The 25,258-nt window shown below is 41.9% G+C and overlaps 2 protein-coding genes across 14 annotated transcripts in view; one reads left to right on the top strand and one right to left on the bottom strand.

Annotated features, from left to right (window-relative positions):
• The window catches only part of hivep2a (HIVEP zinc finger 2a), a 119,183-nt gene that overhangs the window by 81,802 nt on the left and 12,123 nt on the right, over positions 1-25,258 (bottom strand). For 11 of the 12 annotated variants that reach the window (XM_020586618.1, XM_020586621.1, XM_020586624.1 and 8 more), the window contains one exon: positions 1,784-1,841. The gene's annotated coding sequence lies outside the window, so the exon portion shown is untranslated. Of the gene's footprint in view, positions 1-1,783; positions 1,842-12,531; positions 12,969-25,258 lie in introns of those variants that run through there. The other variant, XM_020586630.1, reaches the window with a different exon arrangement.
• The window catches only part of aig1 (androgen-induced 1 (H. sapiens)), a 17,205-nt gene continuing 15,127 nt past the window's right edge, over positions 23,181-25,258 (top strand). Inside the window, exon 1 of one of the 2 annotated variants that reach the window (XM_020586635.1) lies at positions 23,181-23,542. In XM_020586635.1, coding sequence (XP_020442291.1) covers positions 23,402-23,542 — 141 coding nt within the window. In that variant the 5' untranslated portion in view covers positions 23,181-23,401. The remainder of the gene's footprint in view (positions 23,543-25,258) is intronic. The other variant, XM_020586634.1, reaches the window with a different exon arrangement.

Genomic DNA, 25,258 nt, shown 5'->3' with positions numbered 1-25,258 from the left:
TGTGTGTGTTTTACAGAGATGCCACTGTATGAAGTTTAAAGGCCCACGCATTTGTGCTTTGAGGTGCAGATAGTGATCTCTGCTTTACATGATCTATTTCCATGTCCTGTCTGACTGAACCACATACGCACACACACACACACACAGCCATGGGTGACAGCACATATAGCAGAGGGAATGATGTGAGGGTGAGGGAGAGAGATAGGGGACGACAGAGGATGTCTGAATGACACAATTCGTCTCATTCTTGATACAAAGCCATCTGCTACAAAGGAAGAGGAAGTGACACCACTAACACACACGATACACTGTTTCTCTGCTATCCAACAAACAGTGTTTATAACCACCACACATTAGAAAAGCAAAGAAAGTTGAAGGCCAGTCCCTGATCTTCAGACTCCAACAACACTTCTGTCTTTCAGTTTTAACCACCACACAAGTCCTTCTCTTCTCTTTCTGTTTGTCGTGGCTGCTGTAAGAGGCAACCTCAGCATTAGCACTATTCTTCCACTTCTCCTTTCTTTAATATAAACTTTGTCCTCTTCACTTAAATTACCCCATCCCCCCCTTGATTTCACACTTCACTCTGTCTTCAAACTGGAAATCATTTAAAATTATTCCTGACATAAAACTTTGGTGTCTCTAATCTTCCTTGTGTCCACGGAGTTTAATTAAGATGATTTTCCAAACAGCTCCTCTGGTGTGAAGCTAAAGCATGTGATGAAAACAGCCTTACAGAAATTTTACATGATAGCAAGCAGCAGGATCATTAAAGTGAGCTTTTTCATTTACACTCCCAGCCGAGGTCACACCTTTGATAGGGATGCTGGCTGGTTGCCGGGGCAACCAGCCAGGAAAAAAATAGCGAGAGTAATTCTGGCTAAACGGATACAGCTCAACTCTCTCCTCGTCTTACCTTCTGTTTCTCTGTGTGAGCCTCTCTCTCTCACTCTAATGACACAAGGAGCAGCCATTTTAAATCACAGTGATGATTATTATTATTATGAATGATGTCTTTTTCCACCATTTTCTCCTTGTTTTTGAGGCACTCTCACTTTCTGTCAGGAGCTTGTACCTTAAAAGACTGGTTAAACCAACATTATCCTCATTTAAATAAATATTATGATGAAATTTCTCTGAAACCACAAATCTAAATTCTCAATATGTTTTCACATATCGTTTCATCAAAACATAACTTTACTCAATTTTAGGGAACTTACTTGAAGTGCTTTTACATTTATTACTAGATTTCCTACCTGCTCTAAAACATTTTGTCAGTTGTCTGGGTGCCATAACTGGCCTTTTTTTGCACCTTTATAGTTTATTAGAAGTGTTTTCAAACATCGTGGTCTACTTTTACAAGACAAAAGACTGTCACGACCATGATGGCTGGTTTTGCCTATGTGTGTCCAGTTTGTTTGCTCATCTCCATCAAAGTGTAACGCACAGCCACTTGCATCCATCCAAACGGGACTAGGAAGCTAACAAAAACATGCTGGGAAAACATTTCAATGAGGAATTATAAAAGGAATCATAAATATATATTCTTATATTCTTTAGCAGTGCAAGCTGGCAGGCATCAAACATTACATGCACTGTGGATAACTGATGAGAGAAGCTCAGACTCGTTGGTAAACTAGTTTGACCTTCTGACCCCATTTATGCATCTTCATTTGCTGTCAAACGTTAACTTTGCCCACATGTGTTATGACTGTCTGTTGCATATGACTGCAAGCTGTAACCACATACGGCACATACACACATGCAGTGTTGCAGGGCCTACCTGGTGCAACTGTTTGTCCCCTGGTCCAGTTTAGCAGGTCCACAGCTGGTCACAGCCCCTGAGGCAAAGAGAGAGAGAGAGAGAGAATGATAAAAGATGCTGCCTTTATATAACCCATAGGTTGTAAACACATGTGCATGCAACACCAGCCCCCTGGACTGGAGTCCTGCTGCGTCTTGGCATGTTACAAAATACAACACACCACCAGTATATTTACAGCTAAGGACATCATGGTCTCATTATAATTTTTAGTAACCTTTTCAAGACAAAATAAAGATTTGTCTTCTGACTCATGGCCATACAAGCTTTAAATAATGTAGTGCAAAGAAACACACCGAAATCGTGGGAATCCATGACAACATTAGGTTCCCATGACCAAAAGCATGTGGACACTGCATGCACTTGGTTTGGGGCTGTTTATTCCTTAGTTCAAATTAAGAGAACAAATTAAAGCAAAAGTTCAATGTGAATGAAGGAAATATGAGCATTTGCTCTCTAGCAGAGTTAGATGAGAAGATCAGTCCCACTCTCATCTCTGTTCAGTAAACATGAGGCTACAGCCAGCAGTCAAGTAGCTTAGCTTAGCACAAGGGCGTACCTAGCTTGGCTGTCTGAAGCTAACAGAATCTGCCAAGCAGCACCTCTAAATCTTGCTAATTAAAAGCCTCATCCCAGTTTAATTAGTCCAAACACCAATGTGCTGAACTACTTCCACAACCAGTAAATTCCTGGAGCCTTCTGCCTACTGCTCCCAGTCAAAGACAAACTGCCACATAATCCTCTGTAAACCAACAGCGCATAGTCGTAGGAGATCTTCCAGAATGAAAAAGCGTGTTTCTCGGTTGCAAGTAATATTTTAGAAGAACTGCTCTTCCAACTTTGTGTCAATAGTTTGTGTTTGTTCCTTTCCTGTTTCTGCACGACAGCGTCGCTGTGCACAGGCAGCTCCATAAACAAATGGTTCTCCCAGTTTGGTGTGGATGAGCTTGATTGACCTGCACAGACCCCTGACCTCAACCCCATCCATCAATTCTAGGACAAACTGGAAAACTAACTGTGAAATAGACCCCATCACCTGCATCGGTGCTGGACCTCGCTAATGCTCTTATGTCTGCATGGGAGCAAATCCCTGCAGCTGGTTCAACATCTGGAGAAACCAGAAGAGTGGAGGCCAGCCCTGCAGCAAATGAATGCTCATGGTTTAGAAATAACTTATTCAACAATAACACATGAATGTAATGTTCCCATGTCCACAAAAATGTGAGCACAGATTGTGAACATGTTTATATACTGACTATGTCAATCTATAAATAGGTTATCTATGTAGTATTTCAATTTAAAAAGCAAATGTGTTGTTTGTAAAAATCTCTATGTCAATAGGAGCAAGATACTGAACCTGTATTTTTTATAAACAAACATCTCTAAAAACACTTTTCCCCAAGGAGTCGGTTGTTCTGTAGAGGATTAGGAGCATTTCACATTGACATTTCAAATCCTTCAATGAATCCAACAATAACCAAACATATAAAAAAAAGACAGTTTCAGATCCCTTGTGTCATCAGTTTGTCATCTTGGTTTTCGGTCTTCTTTTGTCAGTTTTTTCTTTAGGGAGTTGTTTTTTTTGTTTGTTTTTTTTTTAAGTTTTTTGGGCTTTCTGTTGTCTCTCACCCACCAGGGTTGGATTCCTTTACATCCTGTGATATTTTTGAAGTATTTTTATCTTTTGTATGGTTATGCAAATAACTCAAACTAAACCCCACAGCAGTAACTGTCTCTGTGTTTTCATGGTACCACCAGCAAGAGTCGGAAAGTTCAATATAAGCAGTTTCCACCAGAGGAACCTTCCTCGGGCAGCAGGAACCTTTTCAGGAACCTCTACCTGTGTTTCCACTAGAGGATCCAGGGTCTAAATTTGGTTCTGGGATGTAGTTCTACCCCTGAAAAATCTACCTGGTCAGGGGGTAGTACTTTCTGGAAACCTAAGAACTATCAGGGCGAGGCCTGCAGTGTTGCTGATTGGTTAAATACAGGGCTCTACGGTGTAAACATTTAATTCACCTGTACAAGTAAAAATCAGACTGTGCCAATGTGAAGAATGATTTGGAAGCACTGATGCAACTGAGTCCAGGTTGTATCAGTTCGTAAGAAGCAGGTTGTCAGTAGGCCTGAACACAGAGACCAGTGAGTGAGACCAGGGGAAAATATGGTTCTGGTGTTTGTGTAGAATCTTCTCCTGGTGTTTGACCTGAGGGCGGAGCTCAGCTCCTCCACACACGGAGCTGAGCAGGCTAAGCCCACGGAGGGAAGTGTGACACTAGCTGAAGTGAAACATTACTCTGAGTTAACAATCCCCATGCTCGTTACTGTACGTGGAATAAAACCTCAGAAAGTAAAAAACACACCTGTTAAATGAGGATAAACTTGCCGAAAAGTGATCATTTCAGCTCTGCCTGCAGTCTGTCCTCCACCATGTGTTATCCAGAGCCAGCGTTTAAAATGGAGCATCGTTACAAATCTGCTGCAAACCACTGTGCTTTTATATCAGTGGACTAATTAGTTTAATCGTCCCCGGGCTTCATCCCTGCTGTGAAAACGCAAATCACAATGCACTTAAGAGGACTTTTCCCCCTAGGGATGGTTCTTGAACTTGGATTTCCAGGGAATAAAAAATACTGGAGACTTTCTGGTGGACATGCAACTATTTAGATGCATCAGTAAGGTTTCTGGTTTTATACAGATTTAAAAAAAAAAAAGATTCATTTAAGCAGCAAATCAGGTCCTCTTGCAGTGAGGACAGCTATGGAAAAATATCTCTAACAATAGTGCAGTAATAAATTAGCAAAAAGCTACTCAAAGTAAACTAAATATAAAAAAGAACACTGCACAATTCCAACATCTTTTATAGATTAAAATTGAATAGTTATGTATACTCACTTATTTAATTAATAAAATGCCATAGATAGTTTTTAGATTTTTACAGTTACTGTAAAGAAATAAATGCCATGTCATGAGATGTTTATCTCATTCTAGGAATTATTTTATAATGAGTTATTGTAATTTACCATTTCGGATCTATAGTAGCTGCTTTTAATAAGCTGCCTCATGTACATCATTCAGATTATCTACATTTCCCAAAATGCCTTTGGACATCCCCCTGAGAAAATGCTACCAGCAAGTTTTTACATGCACGTAAAGGGTATGAGTGAAGCACAATAGTGAGAGTTCACACTTTACTCAAAATTCAACTACCACGTTTGCGGCTGTAGTGTATTCTGGTTCTGGTTTCATTTCTGTGGGTGCAGAGATTGATGTCTTGCTGAATGACTGTTGAGCAACGGTGTAAAATAGCGGCTGCAAATTCTGAGTGACTGACATCAAAAGGTGAGAGTTACTGATGTTTTGGGTCACTGAAACATTTTTAAGCACACTCTACTGAAGCTGGTGGAAATACGGTCATGTCAGCTTCATTTGAATAGTTATCCAACGATGAATAAGAAAAGCAAAACCAAACAATGAAGCTGTGAAATGTAGCTGTATTTGATAACTTTTTATAAAGTCTTAGTCCAGTGGCCTAGCAAATCAAAAAACCCTCATCTGTTTAGATTTACCTCTGAAGAACAGAAGTGATAAACAACTAACAATGAACTACACCACCAAAGATTGATATTCAAAGAACCAAAGGTACTTTAGTATTTTAGGCTGCTTTTTGCCATTAAAAAGAGGTTATAGTTGTGTTAGCCTCTGAGCACATCCATCCATTATCTACACTGCTTATTCATGAAGAGAGTCGTGGGGGAGCTGGTGCCAAGTGTTCTTCCACAATGCTTACTGTATTTTTATGTGACTTTATTGTCAGTGTTAATCAGAAAGTTCGTACAGCTGCTGCTTCATAGGTAAGGTTTCCAATGAACTAATCTGGCTATCGCTCTCTAAAAGTTTGTCTTCACAGCAGTATAAGGGCGTGTGCACTGTTGTTAGGTCAATGGATTGGTTTTAAATACTGCAGAAATGAATGGTCGAAGAAGAAAGAGACAGAATGAGCTGGTCAGATGAAGAGCTGCAGGCAACAGGCTCAACACATCATCAAAGAAAACAGCACTTTTATGGTGTTATTGAAATGGTATAATTCAAGTGGTTACAGCTGGGCTCAGTACAAGAATCACCACCATATGGAAAAACACTGAGTAGAGTATTCCTGTGGTTTGGTGACAGTAGGAGTTAGCCTGATTTATTATCTTTTCACAGTATATTGGCAGTTTACAGTAGCAGGAAAAGTGAATAATGGTTGTTTCAGTTGGGATTTTCTGATTACAAAACACTGATTTAACTCTGCTGTCTGATGCATAAATGCATGAAGTGAGAATAATTACAAGCTGTTGAGAAAGTAGGCCAGTTCCTCTTTTTCTCCATCATTTCCTAGTCCATTTCAACAGTGACACAAACACACACAGCCCACCTGGTTACATTATCAGCCATGTTCCACACACACACACACACACACACACACACACACTTCCTAGCAGGCAAAATAAGGGAGCACAATCATATTTCTCCTCTCGTTAAAGAGCTGCCGTGTGGCTGTGGAGCAACAGACTTGTCACTTGATCGGTGATTTGCTCTGGGATGAAAAATGCCCTCAAGCTGGCTGCAGGGACTCGGAGAGGGAGGTTTCCTTTTGTTCAGCTGAGGACAACAAGCTGAGATCACACATACCCCACTGAGCAAAACGGCTTCAAATGAAGAGCGTGTCAGCAGCTGACAAAGAAGACACACTCCTCTTCGAGTACAGTTCGGGCACATCTCATCCTTTCTCCTCTCCTCCTTCCAATCTCTCCTTGTCATCTTCTTTTCCTGCTCCTTCATCATCCTCTGTTATCATCTGTTTCCTCTCATTTCTTCCCCTCTTTTCTGAACATTTCTTTTCCTCTCCTCTGTATTCCACTTCATCTTCTCTCCTCACTTCTATTCTCATCTCTTGTTTCATCTCCTTTCGTTCTTGTATTGTTTTTTCACTTCCGCTTCTCTCGTGTCCTTTCTTGTTGTTTCCTTTCTCTCTTTTTGTTTTTCACTTCTGTTCATTTCTTCTCCGCGTCGTTTCCTCTTTTCTCCTCATTTCCTTTCCTCTCCTCCTTATTCCTCTCCTCTTGCTTCCTCTTCCAGAGTTTATTCTTTCAAATCTTTACTCTCTTTTACTTTACTTTTTACTTTCCTCTTTGCCACATCCCCTTAAAATGTCCTTCCTCCTCTTCTCTCCTCCACTCTTTTCTACTCTGCTCCCCTCTCTTCTCCTCTTACTCCCTCATTCCTTACTTCTTCTTCCTCCACTTTCCTCCCTTCTTCTATTATAGGTTTCTCTCTGACTTGATTTCTAACCCTTTTCTTCAACTCCCTCTCTTCGTCACATACTGTAAATGTAGTGTATTTTTAACCAGGTATAAAACCGAACCGCAAAGCAACAATTTACCAGGAGAAGCCAGTCAACCAACTCATTAGGCTTTGTGTGTTTATGTGTCTTAATAATTCAGCTGTCGCTGTCAGGCCCTCAGTCACTGGAGTGCTCTCAGGTTCCTCTACAGCTCTCGGGTGATCACACACAAACACAGAGGCAAGACTGTGCAGTGCAATTCAGTGTGATGCTTTATTTCTTCTTTATATGCTATGTATTCATTGCTCTCTGGAGGAAGCCCATTCACGTCATACTGGAGAGTCATTAAGCACCATGTTACTGTGTTGCAGGTGCATCGTATTGCAGTGCAGCTGTTATTTTGTTCATAATAATCCACTCAGAGGTATGTTACAATAAAAAAACTGAGTGAGGCTACGAATGCCACTATGCAAAGTCTCTGTCAAACCTTATAAGAACCAAATTAGCAGTTAAAAGGTTAATTGTCATTCTTGTGTAACAACAGATGCAATTTAATTATCCAGTCTAAATGATCAAAAATATCAAGCTAGTAAACCAACACTGTGTCTTGAAATGGCTTATCTGTTGATTTAACAAACATTCACTTCAGGATAAACCACAAACAGCAGAACTTAAGTGGACGTAGCATGACGTCACCCATTGGTTTGTACTGGAGCTGGTTTAGAGTTGTGACTTACATCTTTTAGAGCTGGGACCTTCCAAATAAGGAGTTCAAGGTGGCGTCACCTTTGCCCAGCTACCTCGGACTGACTACTAGCTTACTGAAAACACTGACTGACCACACGTCCTTCCTGGTACCTGCTGGACTATGAAATGATTTAGTGCTTGTGTGTGATAACAGTAATATCAACTTCCCCTGATTTATAAATACACTAAAGTAATCTAATTAGCTGGCTAGTTGGTGGATTGTATAATGTGAATGTAACAACAACTTAATGCTAATGTTAGCTAAGAGAACTAAAATATGCTAACAGGCCTGATATCATAATTAAGTACAGTTAAACCTAAAAGCACATTCTGACAGGTTCTCTGAGAATCTTATTAGTGTAACTCCATAACCAAAGTAACAGTAGAACTACTTCTTCTGTCTGGCAAAAATAAAGTTTATTATAGAAAAAGAAGCTTTGAAAGTCTGACAAGTTCAGGCAGCAGAGAGAACAGCGGGCAGCCAAGTGTCAATCACATCTGTCCATCAACGCCCACACCGCAGATATCAAAGTTTCTATATGCTCTAAAATCTTATTAACAGGGCAGCAACATCCATAATTAACTACCAGTGCACTTATTGCAAAGCCTGGATTAAGCAAGTGAAACCACAATGTCTCCTCCTATTATTCACATCTTTTTGACTGGGACTCAGCTGGAGCCAGGATCTAGCGGCCATAAATTTCAACAACATAAATTTCCATTGCTATGCAGATGATACTCAGTTATATTTATCTATGAAGCCAAATGAATCAGGTCAGCTGGTCAAACTTCAAGCATGTCTTAAAGACATAAAGGCCTGGATGACCTGCAACTTCTTACTTCTAAACTCTGACAAAACTGAAGTTATTGTGCTTGGGCCTGAAAACCTTAGAAATCTGCTGTCTAATCATATAGTTACTTTAGATGACATAGCTCTTGCCTCCAGTACTACTGTGAGGAACCTGTGAGTCATCTTTGATCAGAATATGTCCTTTAAATCACACAAAATCCAAGTCTCTAGATCTGCCTTCTTTCACCTACGCAATATTGCAAAAATCAGGAGCATCCTGTCCCAAAGTGATGCTGAAAAACTGGTCCATGCATTTGTTACTTCCAGGCTGGACTACTGTAACTCTTTACTATCAGGATGTCCCAATAATCCCCTAAAAAGCCTCCAGTTAATCCAAAATGCTGCAGCCAGAGTACTGACAGGAACTAGCAAGAGAGATCATATCTCTCCCATATCAGCTTCTCTCCACTGGCTCCCTGTAAAATTCAGAATAGAATTTAAAATCCTTCTCCTAACATACAAAGCCCTTAATGACAAGGCTCCATCATATCTTAAAGACCTCGTAGAGCCTTATCATCCTAACAGAGCACTTCGCTCTCAGAGTGCAAGTTTACTTGTGGTTCCTAGAGTCCACAGAAGCAGAATGGGAGGCAGAGCCTTTAGCTATCAAGCTCCTCTCCTATGGAACCAACTCCCAGTCTCAGTTCGGGAGGCGGACACCCTCTCTACCTTTAAGATTAGACTTAAGACGTTCCTTTTTGATAAAGCTTATAGTTAGGGCTGGATCAGGTGACCCTGAGCCTTCCCTTAGTTATGCTGCTATAGGCCTAGGCTGCTGGGGGCCCCATGATGCTCTGAGTTTCTTTCCCCTCCCCTCCTGCTCTCCTCTCCTCTCCTCTCCTCTCTCTCCCTATGCTTCTATATGCCACCATTACACATTACTAACTTTGTGTCTCCTCTCCCGTAGTGTGTCCTCTCTCTCTCCCTGTACCTTTCTGCAGGTTGCCCGGGCCCTGGAGCTCTACATCTCTGACGAGCAGTCACCAGCTACATCGACCTGATCAGTGTTTGATTGCTGTGTCTGGTTGCTTTTCTTCTTTTGTCTCAGACAGGAAACCACAAACAGGAACAATTAAAGGGAGTTTTTCCTCCCCACTGTCGCCAAGTGCTTGCTCAAGGGGGATTTGTTGGGTTTTCCCTATGTAATAATATTGATAACAGTAAGGTCTAGACCTTACTTTGTAAAGTGTCCTGAGATGACTTTTGTTGTGATTTGGTGCTATACAAATAAAATTTGATTTGATTTTATCAGTGGCATATAGTGTGAGTTAACACACTATTGATAAAACTCATACAGTGTCTGAAAGTCTGAAAAAGAAACTTGTATATAGCAGGATGTTTTCCTATTTCCTGAACCAATAGTCATCCTGTGACCTCTTCTCAGCCCCCAATCCCTAGGTTGGAAACCACTGTCCTATTCTAATGTGTCTGTGGAAGTGAAGTTAGCAGACTAGCCAGTAACACAGGTGTTAATACATCATGGCCACTTCCAAACTGAGCAAGTCTCAAAACGTCTGTGTGTTCTGACCCTTTTATTCCTCTCTTTGCTTTCTCCTTTTCCCTTTATTTTCAACCATGAATGTTTGCTTTAATCCAACACGTGCCATCACACAGTGCAGTGTCAGTTCTGGTGCAACAGTCCAGGATGCTACAAATCTTCAAGGCATACATTTTGTCAAAGGTTATTAGTGGGCTACTCATATTACTTGAGCAATCGTGTCAGGCCTATTGGCTACTCCTTGTATAATACAGTATGTAGCATGTTACATACTGTGTACATCACACGCAAGCATACGTACATAGAGTTCCCGCAGTAATAAATTAATTGAATGTTTAGCGCAGAAAGTCAACTCACATGTGTCTGTCTGTACGTGTGTGTTTGCATGGACGCTTGCGCCTACGCAGAATGCCACAATGGCCATCTGAGGTGCCAGCGGGACAGATGGTACGTAGGTTGGCCTTTCCCCATGCATGCTCTCACACACACATTTACCATTGACATGTGTACATACACGTTTGCCAGCATGTGCCCTGACAGCAGAACACATACTGCAATGATTCCTACAGCTACAAGATTATAACCTTATCAGCACCGCAGTCAGTCAGGTTCCTGTTCTTGCTCCTCCTTTGTAGCGTCAACAAATAGTAAGAAAACATTCAGCTGTGGTAGCTCTCTCTTTAACTCATGGCTCATTTATTTCTTCCTTTTGTTTTGCAACACACAGAGCCTTTCACAGTTTCTAAAAATAACATCTTTACAGTATCAACCCTGATTTAAAATTAGCTACATTTTCTGTCAACAAAGACAATGAAAATGTGTGATAATACAATTTGTAAAAACAAGCCCAATTATGTGACATTTGCAGTAAACTACTATAGTTTTGCTACTGTAATTGTCTTGTTTTGCTTTTTTCATTTTGATTTTATATTGTTTGTTTTGTTTTTTTAATATTTTTATGTAATGAATTACTCCTCTAGTGATGTCTTTATTGGCCTTATTGTTTATGGGTCCCTTGTGTTTCCAGTGACATATTAAACATGAAAGATTTGAACATGTTCACAGCAGCTGAGCAGCAGTGTCCTTTATATGTTTCAGACCTGCAGTTCAAACCCTCATACTGCCAATCATCCACCCTGTTGTAGTGCTCTTGAACACGATCCCTATTACCTGTTGCTTATAGTAGTGTTTGACCCTGACCCATGACCTCTGACCTCTGTGTGGAAGAGTGAAGGCGCATGAAAAAGAGAGCTTCCCTACAGAGATCACAGGATTATGAATAACACCAGATGTGTTATTATGATGAGGATGTAAACCCCTTCCCTGGAAATGTAGTGAAGTAAGGCTGGAATATTTTCCAGCACAAGAGTATCAGCAGGCTTGTTAAAGACAGAGAAAGGGAGAGGGAGAGAGAGACAGAAGCAAAAAAGGCCGGGCCGTGAGTCGGAGTCTCCCCGAACTGGGCCCCTCTCTAGACGGCAACACGTCATGGAACATTCCCGGAACCAGCCAGCGCACCACCCACCATCTCCCTCTCGCCCTCTCGCTCATACACACAGACAAACAGAAGAAACAAACGATGAGCATATGCGATAAAGTCACTCCCTTCTCAATAAATAAAAGCCAAACTCCTCTACAGCAGTTTTCATTTTAGGAGACGCTGTGCAACAACACGCACTGTAGCAGCGTGTGAAGTGAATTTATTATGAATGCCACACTGGTCACACTGTAGCAGCAACAAGGAAATGCCAGAGTGCGCGCTAAGGTCACAGCTTAAACTCACTTTTGAACACTGCACACACAACACGGTGATTCAAGGAATGTCAAGGGAATATGTGAAGATGAACGTCTATGAATTAAAGCACCCTGATGTGGGCACAGCTGATTTGCTGCCGCACATAAGGATCAAATACAGATAATCGACCTTCCAGAGACAAAATCACACCATTGAACCTATCCGAGCTTTCACTCTCACCGCTCCATACGTAGACTACGCTCCCCTTCCCTCCCGTTCGTTTTTCTTATCTCTCTCCCCCGGCCTTGTAGCCAGCCTGGCCATGCAGGCCACTGCAAATTCCTCAGGATATTACGCAACCCGGGTAATCTGCATGCAAGGCAATGCGTGCCCGGGGTATTCCCCCTACATAGCCATGCTCTTATAAGCTAAACAAAAAATCAAGTGCCATAAAAACAGTCCTTGTCCGTAGTAACACAGAAAACCTCACTGTCACTTTGATATGTGTGAGAATATGCCCGGTAAGGTTTCGGTTTTCCCTCCCCGCTCTTACCTTCTATCTGCGCTCCGGCTGCGCGTCTCCGTCTCCGTGTGAAAATGACAACAAGCAACCCCGGTGACAGGAGATCCGATTCCGGGCGACTGACACCTCGCTGACTGTCCGCTAGAAACAGCTAGAAGACGGTTTAGAAATCCACAAGAGTCAGGACCAGTGGTGGAGACATCGCGGCGAAGCTGGACACGGAAAAAGTTGCGCGTAAAAATGGAAGAAATCCTTTCAGACCGAATTTGTGCTGCGGGAGCTCCACTACTGCAGTCAAGCAGACAGCAAATGTGTGCGTCTGGTTGTGTTGAGTGTGTATGTGTGCGTGTGTGAGGGTAAAATCAGGAGACACATACACACGCACGCACACTCTCTTACGCACACGGGGGTTATTCCAAGCGCCACTTCCCAGAATAGCAGCATAGAGGAAGAGGGAGAGAGAGTGAGAGACGGAACGGCAGAAAGGAGAGAGAGAGAGAGAGAGAGAGAGAGAGAGAGAGAGAGAGAGAGAGCGTGTGTATTTGCGTGTCTGCGTGTGTGTGTGTGTGCTTATGTGACGTCGTCGGATCCCCCAGCGCGCAACCAGGGCAGAGGGAGGGGAGGGGAGGAGGAGCAGTGGCCGAGGAGGAGGCTCTATCTGCCGGCACATAGACAGCAGGCTTCCCCGGTCACCGCTGGAGCGACCTGCCTGTCTGTCTAACTGAACGTCTTCTGCCTCACTCGTGCCTATAGGTTAGGACTGGAACTGAATTCATATACAGTCTGCATTACAAAATGAGCATGATATCATATAAATGGTCTTGTAATTTAAAATTGATTTCCATATAAATATATACAACTTACCATTTCTAGTGCAAATATTAATAATTGCCTTTACTGTCTGCCATTATTATTGTTATTGTTGTATATAAGTTACACATTTATTTGGACAGTGTACTGTGTACTTAATCCGGCCTACTACACTAAACTCAATGCACCACCACATGCACGAACAATTTATGATCATTAGATTCCTGCAACTAATTTGGACTTGAAGTTTTCAAAGATTCATTACTTTGTTGGTCTGTTTCTTCAGAACAGGGCCTTGAAATCTGTATCCACCTTAAAGCCTTTGTTGTGCATATTTTTTTCATTTCAATGACATTAGCACAAACTAACAGCGTAGTTTGATTTTGTTCAGATAAGGTGCCCACTGATAGCTGTTTTCCTTGATTAGAGAAACAACTGACAAATCAGTGTTAAGAACAGGAATGTCATCTTTCAGCATTGCTAGAAGGACACCCACCTACATTCACTTCAGTACCAGCAGGAACATGTAGATAACACTGACACAGGTATGCAATGCCGTCTTTCCACCACCACCAGGAAATGTTCTTTACCCATATAGTACTGGGGTTTGTGTGTTTTGACTATCAACAGTAGTGGACCATGCCTGGGCTGAAACCATGGTGAAAAGCGTGATATATGGCCCTGCCCAGCAGCAAGTCCCAAAAGGGGTTCTTCCATTGTAGGAACCGAAGCATGTCGACTCGAGTAACACTTGTTACAGGTTCTGTGTTTGTTTCCACTAGGGTGCACTCGCTTTGGAGGTGCATTCTGGCTCTTACATTTCAGCACCCCTCAGGAGGTAGTATTAAAATCAAGTACCAGAACCACACAGTGGGAGGGGCTGCATGCACACAGAGCGGGTATACATTCTGATTGGCAGAGAGAAAACTTGAGCAACACAAAGCGTCTAAGAGAAGGACCCGCCCTGTTTCAAAGAAAGAAAGAAGGAAGAAGGAGATGGCAACACATTATGCAAAAATAATCAGAATCAGAATCAGCTTTATTGGCCAGGTGTAATGGACACACGAGGAATTTGACCCAGGTACAACAGCTATGTCGGTCAAAACTGTGTTTGCTCTGTTGCACACCTACTACTGATATGCCTTCCGGTGAATCAGAAGACGGCACCATGACGTACTCTGCAAGAGCAATGCTCACCCTGTGCAATGGTGGCAGTGAAAAGCTGCAACTCGTAAAGGTACTCTGCCTAATTCACTTCTCTGCCAATTTCTATAGGTGGACTCCATATTTTGAGCTGGATCATCAGTATTCAGACATCACGCCCACTTCGGCTCTGAGTCTTTCCATTGGTAAAACACATTTAGGAATACAGAGGACCTGATTTAGGCAGCCCTCCTGTTAATAAATTAAATCAGAGTTGATAAAGTCCTTTCTTCCTTTGGACAGGTTCAGTTGAGGATACCCCTTTGTACTAACAAATTACATTAGGTTTTGCAAGCGCCTTTTCGCAACAGGTGGCAGGTTTAATAAATGACTGGACACAGCATCCTGTATCTGATGCATCACAGGCCCAATCCCTCTGCCAGGCAGAGCAGAGCACCAAGCTGCCTGAAATGTGAAATGCAATGTGCAAACTCTGATGTAACCATCCGCTGTGATAATAAACAAGTCACCCCTTTAAAAAGCCCTCAGATGTCAGGGTTCTCCAATAGCACCCATTGTACTTGGGAATAGATAATGACACATAATGGTCTGATAACTGTCTCCATGGTGCCCGTCCATTCACAGTGCTGTGAGAAGTTAACCAAGGTGAGCAAGAAGGAGGAAAAATGTGACTTGGCGGAAGCAGAGTCACGGATGGAGCAATTAGAAATATACCCCTCCTAGCTGTTGTCACAGCTCTTTAGCATCACTGAGTCAAACATCAATTAATTTATACTTGTATAGTGCTTTTCTACATACTGAGGCATACTCAAAGCACTTTTGCCTATTTGAGCACACAAACACAGACAGCAGGAACAACTTGAGGTTCAGTGTCTTGCCCAAGGACACATCGACGTGTGGACTGGAGAAAGAGGGGATCAAATCACTGACCCTATGGTTAGGTCATGACCTGTTCTACCTGCTGAGCCACAGCACTGACTCTGGGACAAGAGTCTAATGCAACTGCCTGGCTGTGTGTTGTGCTGGCCAGCAATAAGTGGATTAACGTCTGCCATCTCCCATAAGAGGCTCATCGGGATGTGACCTCATCACTGGTGACCCCAGAGTCCCCATGGTGACGCCGTGGCAACCCGGCACCATGGCGACAGAGAGCTGCTGCTGCAGCTTCTGATGCGACAATTTGCATGTGCTTTTCATATGAAGCCCAGCAGGAAGGCGTACACGATCAGCAGCTGTGGAGACTGCACACTGTTTCTACATGGATATAAGTAAATGCATACAAAGGTCTTGAATGTCTTTAGTTAACCACAGAATATGATTTGATGTCGAAATATTTTACCAGCAGATGTCTTCAGATGAATCATAACTTCCGTGGCAGCTGTCATTGTGATGAATGACACTCCATCCATTTCTTCTCTTTATGCTGTTGTAGTTTGTCATTGTTGTTAAAGCATAAAAATAACTACAGTAGGCAAACACATCATCTGTAACTTTATTGAACTAGTACAAAACAAGGTGGTAGCTGAAGTGCAGCACAGTTGTAGCAGCATTATTTTTTTTATATTGTCATTCCATTAGTTTGAAGAACAGAAAGGACTCTTTCATGCTCCGTGCAAGTTACGCAGCTGCGAACACTTCAGCTACACAAGGAAGGTTTGATGCAAACTTGCACAGCAAAATGTGTGATCCAAAATTTTGGATGTCCAAGTGTTGTAGTGGCACTGTTACAAATACTGTACTGCCACTCTTCTCTGAAGCCTTTGTTTACACAACTATTTCCAGTGTCAATAAAACGCTAAATGGCAAGGAAGAACAGTGAGCAGCGTTTACTGGCTGATGTATCGTGTAGTCGCTTTGCAGTCATTTTGTGTGTTATGTTGCTGTATTGTGTCTGTTAGTGGTTGTTTTGCATCTCTTTGCAGTCATTTTGTGTCTCTTTGTAGCTGCTCACTTTCTACAGCTACTTACAGTAGCATAAGCATACACAGACCTCTCTATGACACAGACCTGATGTTGGCGCCAGTCCTCTCACCAGACTGGGTATCGGGTAAAGTAACAAGTACGGCCACAATCCCAGGATGTGAGTCGTGTCGTGATGTACTAGTTAAAGTCCTGGACTGGAACCCTAAATCCTCTCCATTCTTGGTTTGCATTCATTGTACAATGCAAAGAAAAACAACCATGAATGAGGAACTTGGAGTAGTTACGGGAAGTTGTGATTAATCCCTTATATCAGAGACGTGGGCGCTCACACTCACACACACATAAAGCCAGGCAGACACCTCAGGCACTTGTCCTGGAGTCGAACTGCAATGATCTGCAACACAAAGCACTTCTGTGACAGCTGACTGATTACTAATGCTTACTCATGCACACTCACACTCACAGAAACACACTCATACATACAAAAACACACACACACACACACAATACACACAGAAAGACCGCTCCCCCAGCTACCACACCTAGTTTCCCACAGACTGACAAGTGAGAATGTTGTTTGCTTCACATGCACAATTTTTACACACACACACACACACACACATATTAACAGTGTGTATCTTTCCATCTTCTGGTCTTTGATTCTCTTTGTGCTGCTACATTAATCCCTGTCACGATGTTTATCCTGTTCCCTTGCACAGACACACACACACTCTGTCATCACTGTACTGAGGTGTAGCCTGATTAAATAAAAGCTCAAGGATAAAGGTCAAACTTAGGAGATAACAGTTTCAAGAGGACATTTCCACAGGGTGTGTGAGCAAATTCAGAGCAGAGGCTCAGACAGGCTGTGTGGGGCTAAACACTGTCTCTTACTGGTCAGCATCAGTACTGACAGCATGGTTTTATTTTACACCTGTTAACTGGCAAAGACCTCCGGCAAATAAAAATCTCAAAAATCAGTACATTTATTATGAATTATGAGTATTTGCTCCTTTTTGCCACACTGAACCCACTTTTCCTGTATATTTTCTGTTTTACTAAATGTGCTCAAGAATTCACATAAATAAAAAAGTAAAATTAAAATGCACAATTTCAATGACCAGTTACGTTTGAATATTATGCCGCTGCTCACGACACATCATCAGGAGGTGACAAATCTGTTTTACTGCTGTTAGCTAGCTAGCCAGCTAACGTTTCCTGGGATGCAGTGACACAGAATGGCTTGGTTTCTTTAAAACGAAAAAAATGACGTAGGACACAACCCTGCGCCAGTAAAAGCTCCAAAGCATGTGGTGAGGAAATATGACCCTGAACACGTTAAATACATACATTGAATGCATAATTTTATGTTCTTTCTCATTTATTTGTCAAGGTGGTCCTTGAAATTTTTTTAACAATCAAAAGTGGGCCTTACGTTTGCTATTCTGCAGTTCTGCTTGGGTTTAAATATTCTATTGAATGTACATGTGATGTAGCTCTATTGTTATCATTAGCACTGTTAGCATTAGCTCATTTCAACAGTACCATAAATGCTCTGCCCTGAAATGCTTTTGCTCTTGTTATAGATGAATCAGCATAGGAACAATGGTTAATCAAGACAGTCACGGTAGAGGTGGTATAACTGTAAATATTATGTAACATCTATACTTCCTTGACTCCCCACTTACTTTCTCCCTGTCTCTTTGCCAGTCTACCAGAGTTTCCACAGTGGAACATTTCAGAGAATGAAGGAGGAAGACGAGGAGGACGAAGAGTCCTCACAGTGCTGGCAGAGTGTGTGTCTGTATGTGTGAAACGGACATCCTGGTACACGGAGGCTTTTTTCCACAATAGGAAACTTTTTACACATGCACTCATGAATACACACACACACACTTTTGGCTTTCTGCAAGATTGTCAGGGATCTAAATATTCCATCTAATCGCTCTGGCATTTTCCACACAGCTCTTCCAAACCTCAGACAGGCCGCATTTCTTCCACAACAACCAGATTACCAGTTTGAACCTGGACGAGAAACTATTTTCACTCACTCAGTAACCACAACTGAGGTGTCCTATAATAGGGCATCTCCAGTGGCGATGCTCAGTTAGCCCAAGCAAATGGAACTGTACACAGAGCTGTGTAAATCTGAGAGGAACTGCACATTAGCTGACCATTCTCTGCAGGTTTATCACTACAAGCGACCTCTTTCACAGCGTTAGCTCATAAAATGTTGATAAAAATGATCAATTATAGATGATTTTCAAAACATTTATTGTTCATCCCATTTTTCAAATCCTGAAAATATGAAGCTATGCAACAGCAGCAGTAAGAGGGTAGCAGCTCATTCACAGTTACTCCTGTAGCTGAATGGTCACAGCCGTGAACATTCCTGCAGTGGCTAAGAACAACTTGCATAGCATGTAAACACAGTGACAGCTAGCAGAAGGGTTGGCTACAGAGTCTGTCATGTCATTAACATTCAGACTTTATGTAATCTGTAACTGTGCATGTGACCATCCATCCATAAATGCAGAGCAACACTACATTTATGCCTGAGTAGCTGTTCAACGTCGCCGTGGCAACAGCATCACCTCTGTCCTCGCCTGCTGAAGCTCTTTATGTATCAGCGTCCTCTACCTCTCTCTTTCAATACAAGTCTGTTCATTTTTATTTCAGTAGCTGCTTTACTGACACAACAATGGTTTTCCCTGTATCACCAAACCTGGTGACAAGATAAACTGACTCATCCCACAGAGCACAATTTAGAAAATAATATTCCACATGAACAGAGGCTTTTCTCTCATTCAGTACTGCAGCTGCATAAATATCTGAAGACAGTCCACAATTGTGCAAGAAAAGAGTAAACTGAAAACAGCACAAGTCGTACTTTAGTGTGTGACAACATAAATGCACTTTACAGCTAAAACACCACAAATACACTTATTTAAATTCAAATAAATTCTATAAGCATATTAAACTTTTTCCATATAATAAACCTGGACTGTTAATGTCAAGTGGGAGCTCAGCCACAGTTTATCCTTTAATCAAATGACATGTAAAAACACTGAAAGGAAGCCACAAGGCAGGGTACATAGCTTGTCACGTTCCTGCAGTATTTTAGTTGTTGTTCCCTGTAATATAGATGTTTATTTATTTATTTATTTATTTCAAGCATGTAATAAAAGAGAGAAAAAGAAAAAAAGGAAATCAACATGTAACACAAAACAACCAAACCAATTACCATATACAACCAAAAAAAAAAAAGAAATTTCTCTTGATAATGCTTAGTCATTACATGCTTGCAAGGGAGTAGAAAGAAGTAATACTTATCTAGTTCTACCCCTACTGATCCAAACTATGGTTGACACAACCCAAATATTTAACTAAACAACTACACTGGTTAAGTTCCCGCAACCACCAAATTACTACATTCCTTCTAATCACAAATCACAATTACATAATTAGCAAACAAATGATAAACAATAAATTATTCATATCCCACCCATAAATACACCGATAATATCTTAATAAGATCATTACACTTCCTGTATCCGATACCCAGCTATGTAGGCCTTTTTATATTTATTCTTAAATTGTTTTACACTTGTACATTGTTTTAAATCATCACCCAATCTATTCCATAATTTTACACCACTCACAGATATACAAAAACTTTTCCTAGTTGTACGTATGGCCTGAGTTTTTAAATTTAAGTGGCCCCTCAATCCATAACCACCCTCTCGATCACCAAACAGACCCCGAATACCACTTGGCACCAAATTATATCTGACTTTATACATAAATACAGCAGATTTGTATTTTACTAAATCAAAAAATTTTAAAAATCCTGAATGTGCAAATGATGAATTCGTATGATCCCTATAACCAAGTCCATGAACAATTCTAATGGCCCTTTTCTGTAGTTTAAATAATGAGCATAATGCGCTTTTGTATGTATTTCCCCAACACTCAACACAGTAGTCCAAATAAGGTACAAACATAGAACAGTAAAGAGTATGGAGTGACTTCTGAGTCCCAGCGTCCGCAGCCTGGCCTTTCCCTCATCATTCCACCACTGACTGTTATTCACCTTCTGCGGCTTGACACCCGGTCCCACTTCAACCTGGTCATTCACTTCCTTGTAAGATATCACTGTAAATAAACCGAGCACTACTTGCACTGAAGTCAGCCACCTGGGTCCGTCCTTTTTTTGACTCGCTCACCTCTGTGTCTGAGTGGATCTAACAACCATTCACAGCCACTGTATCAGATGTTTGTAATATGGTTTCATTTCTTCCTTAGTTGAACAATCTAGGCAAAACAAAGAGGTGTACCATCAGTACCAGGAGCTTGCTTGAGTAAATGTACTTAGTTATTTTCCAAAACTACTGTGTTGTTGGTGTGGACTGTAATATAAAAAGGTGTTTCTGTGAAAAATGACCTGGGAGAACTGGGAGATCCTTTGTCAGGAGCCTTACATATATAAGCTTTAGCTGTACTTTAGTATTTTGTCAGCATTGTACAGTAGCTGAATAAACCTTTGTGAAGTTAGGCCTACATTGCACTACCTGCAGTAATTTTTACAGTGCCTTGCGAAAGTATTCGGCCCCCTTGAACTTTGCGACCTTTTGCCACATTTCAGGCTTCAAACATAAAGATATAAAACTGTAATTTTTTGTGAAGAATCAACAACAAGTGGGACACAATGATGAAGTGGAATGAAATTTATTGGATATTTCAAACTTTTTTAACAAATAAAAAACTGAATAATTGGGCGTGCAAAATTATTCAGCCCCTTTACTTTCAGTGCAGCAAACTCTCTCCAGAAGTTCAGTGAGGATCTCTGAATGATCCAATGTTGACCTAAATGACTAATGATGATAAATAGAATCCACCTGTGTGTAATCAAGTCTCCGTATAAATGCACCTGCACTGTGATAGTCTCAGAGGTCTGTTTAAAGCGCAGAGAGCATCATGAAGAACAAGGAACACACCAGGCAGGTCCGAGATACTGTTGTGGAGAAGTTTAAAGCCGGATTTGGATACAAAAAGATTTCCCAAGCTTTAAACATCCCAAGGAGCACTGTGCAAGCGATAATATTGAAATGGAAGGAGTATCAGACCACTGCAAATCTACCAAGACCTGGCCGTCCCTCTAAACTTTCAGCTCATACAAGGAGAAGACTGATCAGAGATGCAGCCAAGAGGCCCATGATCACTCTGGATGAACTGCAGAGATCTACAGCTGAGGTGGGAGACTCTGTCCATAGGACAACAATCAGTCGTATACTGCACAAATCTGGCCTTTATGGAAGAGTGGCAAGAAGAAAGCCATTTCTTAAAGATATCCATAAAAAGTGTCGTTTAAAGTTTGCCACAAGCCACCTGGGAGACACACCAAACATGTGGAAGAAGGTGCTCTGGTCAGATGAAACCAACATCGAACTTTTTGGCAACAATGCAAAACGTTATGTTTGGTGTAAAAGCAACACAGCTCATCACCCTGAACACACCATCCCCATTGTCAAACATGGTGGTGGCAGCATCATGGTTTGGGCCTGCTTTTCTTCAGCAGGGACCGGGAAGATGGTTAAAATTGATGGGAAGATGGATGGAGCCAAATACAGGACCATTCTGGAAGGAAACCTGATGGAGTCTGCAAAAGACCTGAGACTGGGACGGAGATTTGTCTTCCAACAAGACAATGATTCAAAACATAAAGCAAAATCTACAATGGAATGGTTCACAAATAAACATATCTAGGTGTTAGAATGGCCAAGTCAAAGTCCAGACCTGAATCCAATCGAGAATCTGTGGAAAGAACTGAAAGCTGCTGTTCACAAACGCTCTCCATCCAACCTCACTGAGCTCGAGCTGTTTTGCAAGGAGGCATGGGCAAAAATTTCAGTCTCTCGATGTGCAAAACTGATAGAGACATACCCCAAGTGACTTACAGCTGTAATCGCAGCAAAAGGTGGCGCTACAAAGTATTAACTCAAGGGGGCTGAATAATTTTGCACGCCCAATTTTTCAGTTTTTTATTTGTTAAAAAAGTTTGAAATATCCAATAAATTTCGTTCCACTTCATGATTGTGTCCCACTTGTTGATTCTTCACAAAAAATTACAATTTTATATCTTTATGTTTGAAGCCTGAAATGTGGCAAAAGGTCGCAAGGTTCAAGGGGGCCGAATACTTTCGCAAGGCACTGTATCGTTAATATACAGTATGAAAAGTTTAGGACCCAAAACTGACCCCTGTGGGACTCCACATACTATATCCAGAAAATCCGATTGGTGCACGCCCAGACTTACAAATTGCCGTCTGTTAGTCAAATAACTTTTTATCCATTTCAACACCAAACTTCTAATACCGTACCTTTCTAATTTATCAAATAAAATTTTTATACTGTGCCTCTTTACAGCATTATGTTCTAATGCCTTGTATCACCAGCATAATGTTTGTAACCTTAAGGAGGAATTTATCCTTCAAAACTTTACTGTCTGTACACATTAGCAGATCTCACTGCTGACATGTTTCATCATTGGGTTGGAGCTGTTGTATGCTTTACTGGGTCCACTATGTCAATATGCACACCACATTATGATTTTATGGTTTCTTTATCTTATCTGTACTCATGTAACCAATGTTTGTCTTTGTGTACTGTTTGTTCTCTGGGCCAGAGGTGAATCAAAAACATTGGTCATTAGTAAACTTATTACAAGCAAATAAACAAATAAAACAAGCTATATATTCTTTGTACTTATGCCGTACTCCCTTATAATACACAATACATTGGGGATAGATCACAGATCGCCCTCCCCTTTTGCATCATCATCATCATCACCATCATCATCATAACACGGAAGCAGTAAACAGGCAGAGAGGCTCCGACACGGGGAGGGGATTTAAGTAAAAAAGGGTCAAAGAGAAGCAGAAAGGTGGGAATAGGTGCAGAGAGGAAACGATAGAAAGGTAAACAAAGACAGAGAGCGAGCATCATGGCGCTGATCCCCTCGCAGGTTCTCCGGGTCGCCATCCTGCTGTCTTACTTCTCCATCCTGTGCCACTACAAAGCCTTAGACATGCCGGCGCACCAGACCTACGGAGGCAGCTGGAAGTTCCTGACCTTCATAGACCTGGTAAGAGCCAGTCATTTTATTTCAGCCCCAAACACCCCTGGGAAGTTAACTGCGAGCACGCCGCGCTGCAAAGCGGCGGAGTCGCTGCTTGGTGTTATGATCGGAGTTACATGAATAGTCAGCGATTCTCGCTCCCAGCCCTCGTTTTTAGGGGGTTTCATTTACCGGAAACGTAGGGGGTGATAAAATTGCAGTAGTTCGCGCTAACTTGAGTCTGGAGTCTGGTATGAAGCCTCCAACGTGGTTGGCTCAGTGTGTGGCGGTTGGAACAGGTGTTGTGGTGTAGACGGCACACTGCTACAAATGTTCTCCTGCTCGGGAGCGCGCAGCCTGTACACGATGACCGTTAAAAAGGGGGAGAGGCGTCATTTTTCTTCCATTCCAGATTTTATTTCTCCCTGTTTAGCAGAATTAGCTTTTTAAAATAAAAAAGATGTAATAGTTTCAAGATTCGAATAACTCAATTTAAAAAAACATTGTGCATCAACAAAGGCTATATTGTCAGAAGACAAGAATCAGAAGGATGAATCTGTATCAGCGCTTTATTTTCTGTTTCATATGGTTTACCCCCTTTTGTTTGTATCAATAGGTCCCCTACTTTCTACTACTACAGTCACACTAGTTACATCACTATATTCAGATGTGACTGTTTAGGGGAATATTCATTGCACCTCAGTGGTGGATAAGGTGCAACGTACAACGTACACAGCCAGTGTCAGGCTAAGGTTCATTTGCAGCCCTGGTTAGGCCTATGTCATACGCGAGCTATAGAGGCGGCTATAACACGCTGCCCTGCATTTTGACGGATGCAATAAACCTGTCATCCAACACGGGGCAGCCAGAGTCACTGGCCCACGGTCCTGGTCAGGTCACGTGATTTGGTAGGCAGAAATGAAATTGGCTACAGAAGAGGAGTGCATGAATTTACTGCCTCAAAATTGCCACAGGCAAAAGAAAAATGTTAAAGATGGTACATCTTTCCAGAAACACTCTTCACTGTCCACCACAGCCATTTATCCAGAATAATACTTGTGCTTGTTTTGCAAAAATTCATTTTATAGTTTACATGTAAACACACTACGACATTGGAGGAGCTGCGGTATCCACTGTTATAGGTCTGTCTCTGATGAGAAATTAAATTAGAGACTTTACATTATAATGTGCAGTAAAAATGGGAAGACACAAACACACAAAGCTCCCATTCATCCCCAACAATGCACGCACAAATGCCCTCACAAATAAGCTGTTCTGTTCAAGACCAATTCTATTAGCCAGTCACTGACAAACACAGCATGTCAAATTCAGCAATAAGCTCACACAGTGTTAGCGATAACAAGCTAACCACCTCGGACAAATGTTACTGCTTCTGTGGTGACTAGTGTTTGTATTTAAAGAACTGATGAGTCACTGTGTGTTGGGGTATCTTTGTATTTCTATTCATTTCAGTAGTATTTTAACCTCCATCCATCCATTTTCCTCCGCTTATCCGGGACTGGGTCGCGGGGGCAGCAGTCTAAGCAAAGATGCCCAGACCTCCCTCTCTCCAGACACTTCCTCCAGCTCCTCCGGGGGAATGCCGCGGCGTTCCCAGGCCAGCCGAGAGACATAGTCCCTCCAGCGTGTCCTGGGTCTTCCCCGGGGCCTCCTCCCGGTGGGACATGCCCGGAACACCTCCCTAGGAAGGCGCCCAGGAGGCATCCGAAAGAGATGCCCGAG

The sequence above is a fragment of the Monopterus albus genome, unplaced genomic scaffold, assembly GCF_001952655.1.
Source record: "Monopterus albus unplaced genomic scaffold, M_albus_1.0 scaffold417.1, whole genome shotgun sequence".
Lineage (NCBI taxonomy): Eukaryota > Metazoa > Chordata > Actinopteri > Synbranchiformes > Synbranchidae > Monopterus > Monopterus albus.
This window is presented reverse-complemented; position numbering and strand designations above follow the sequence as displayed.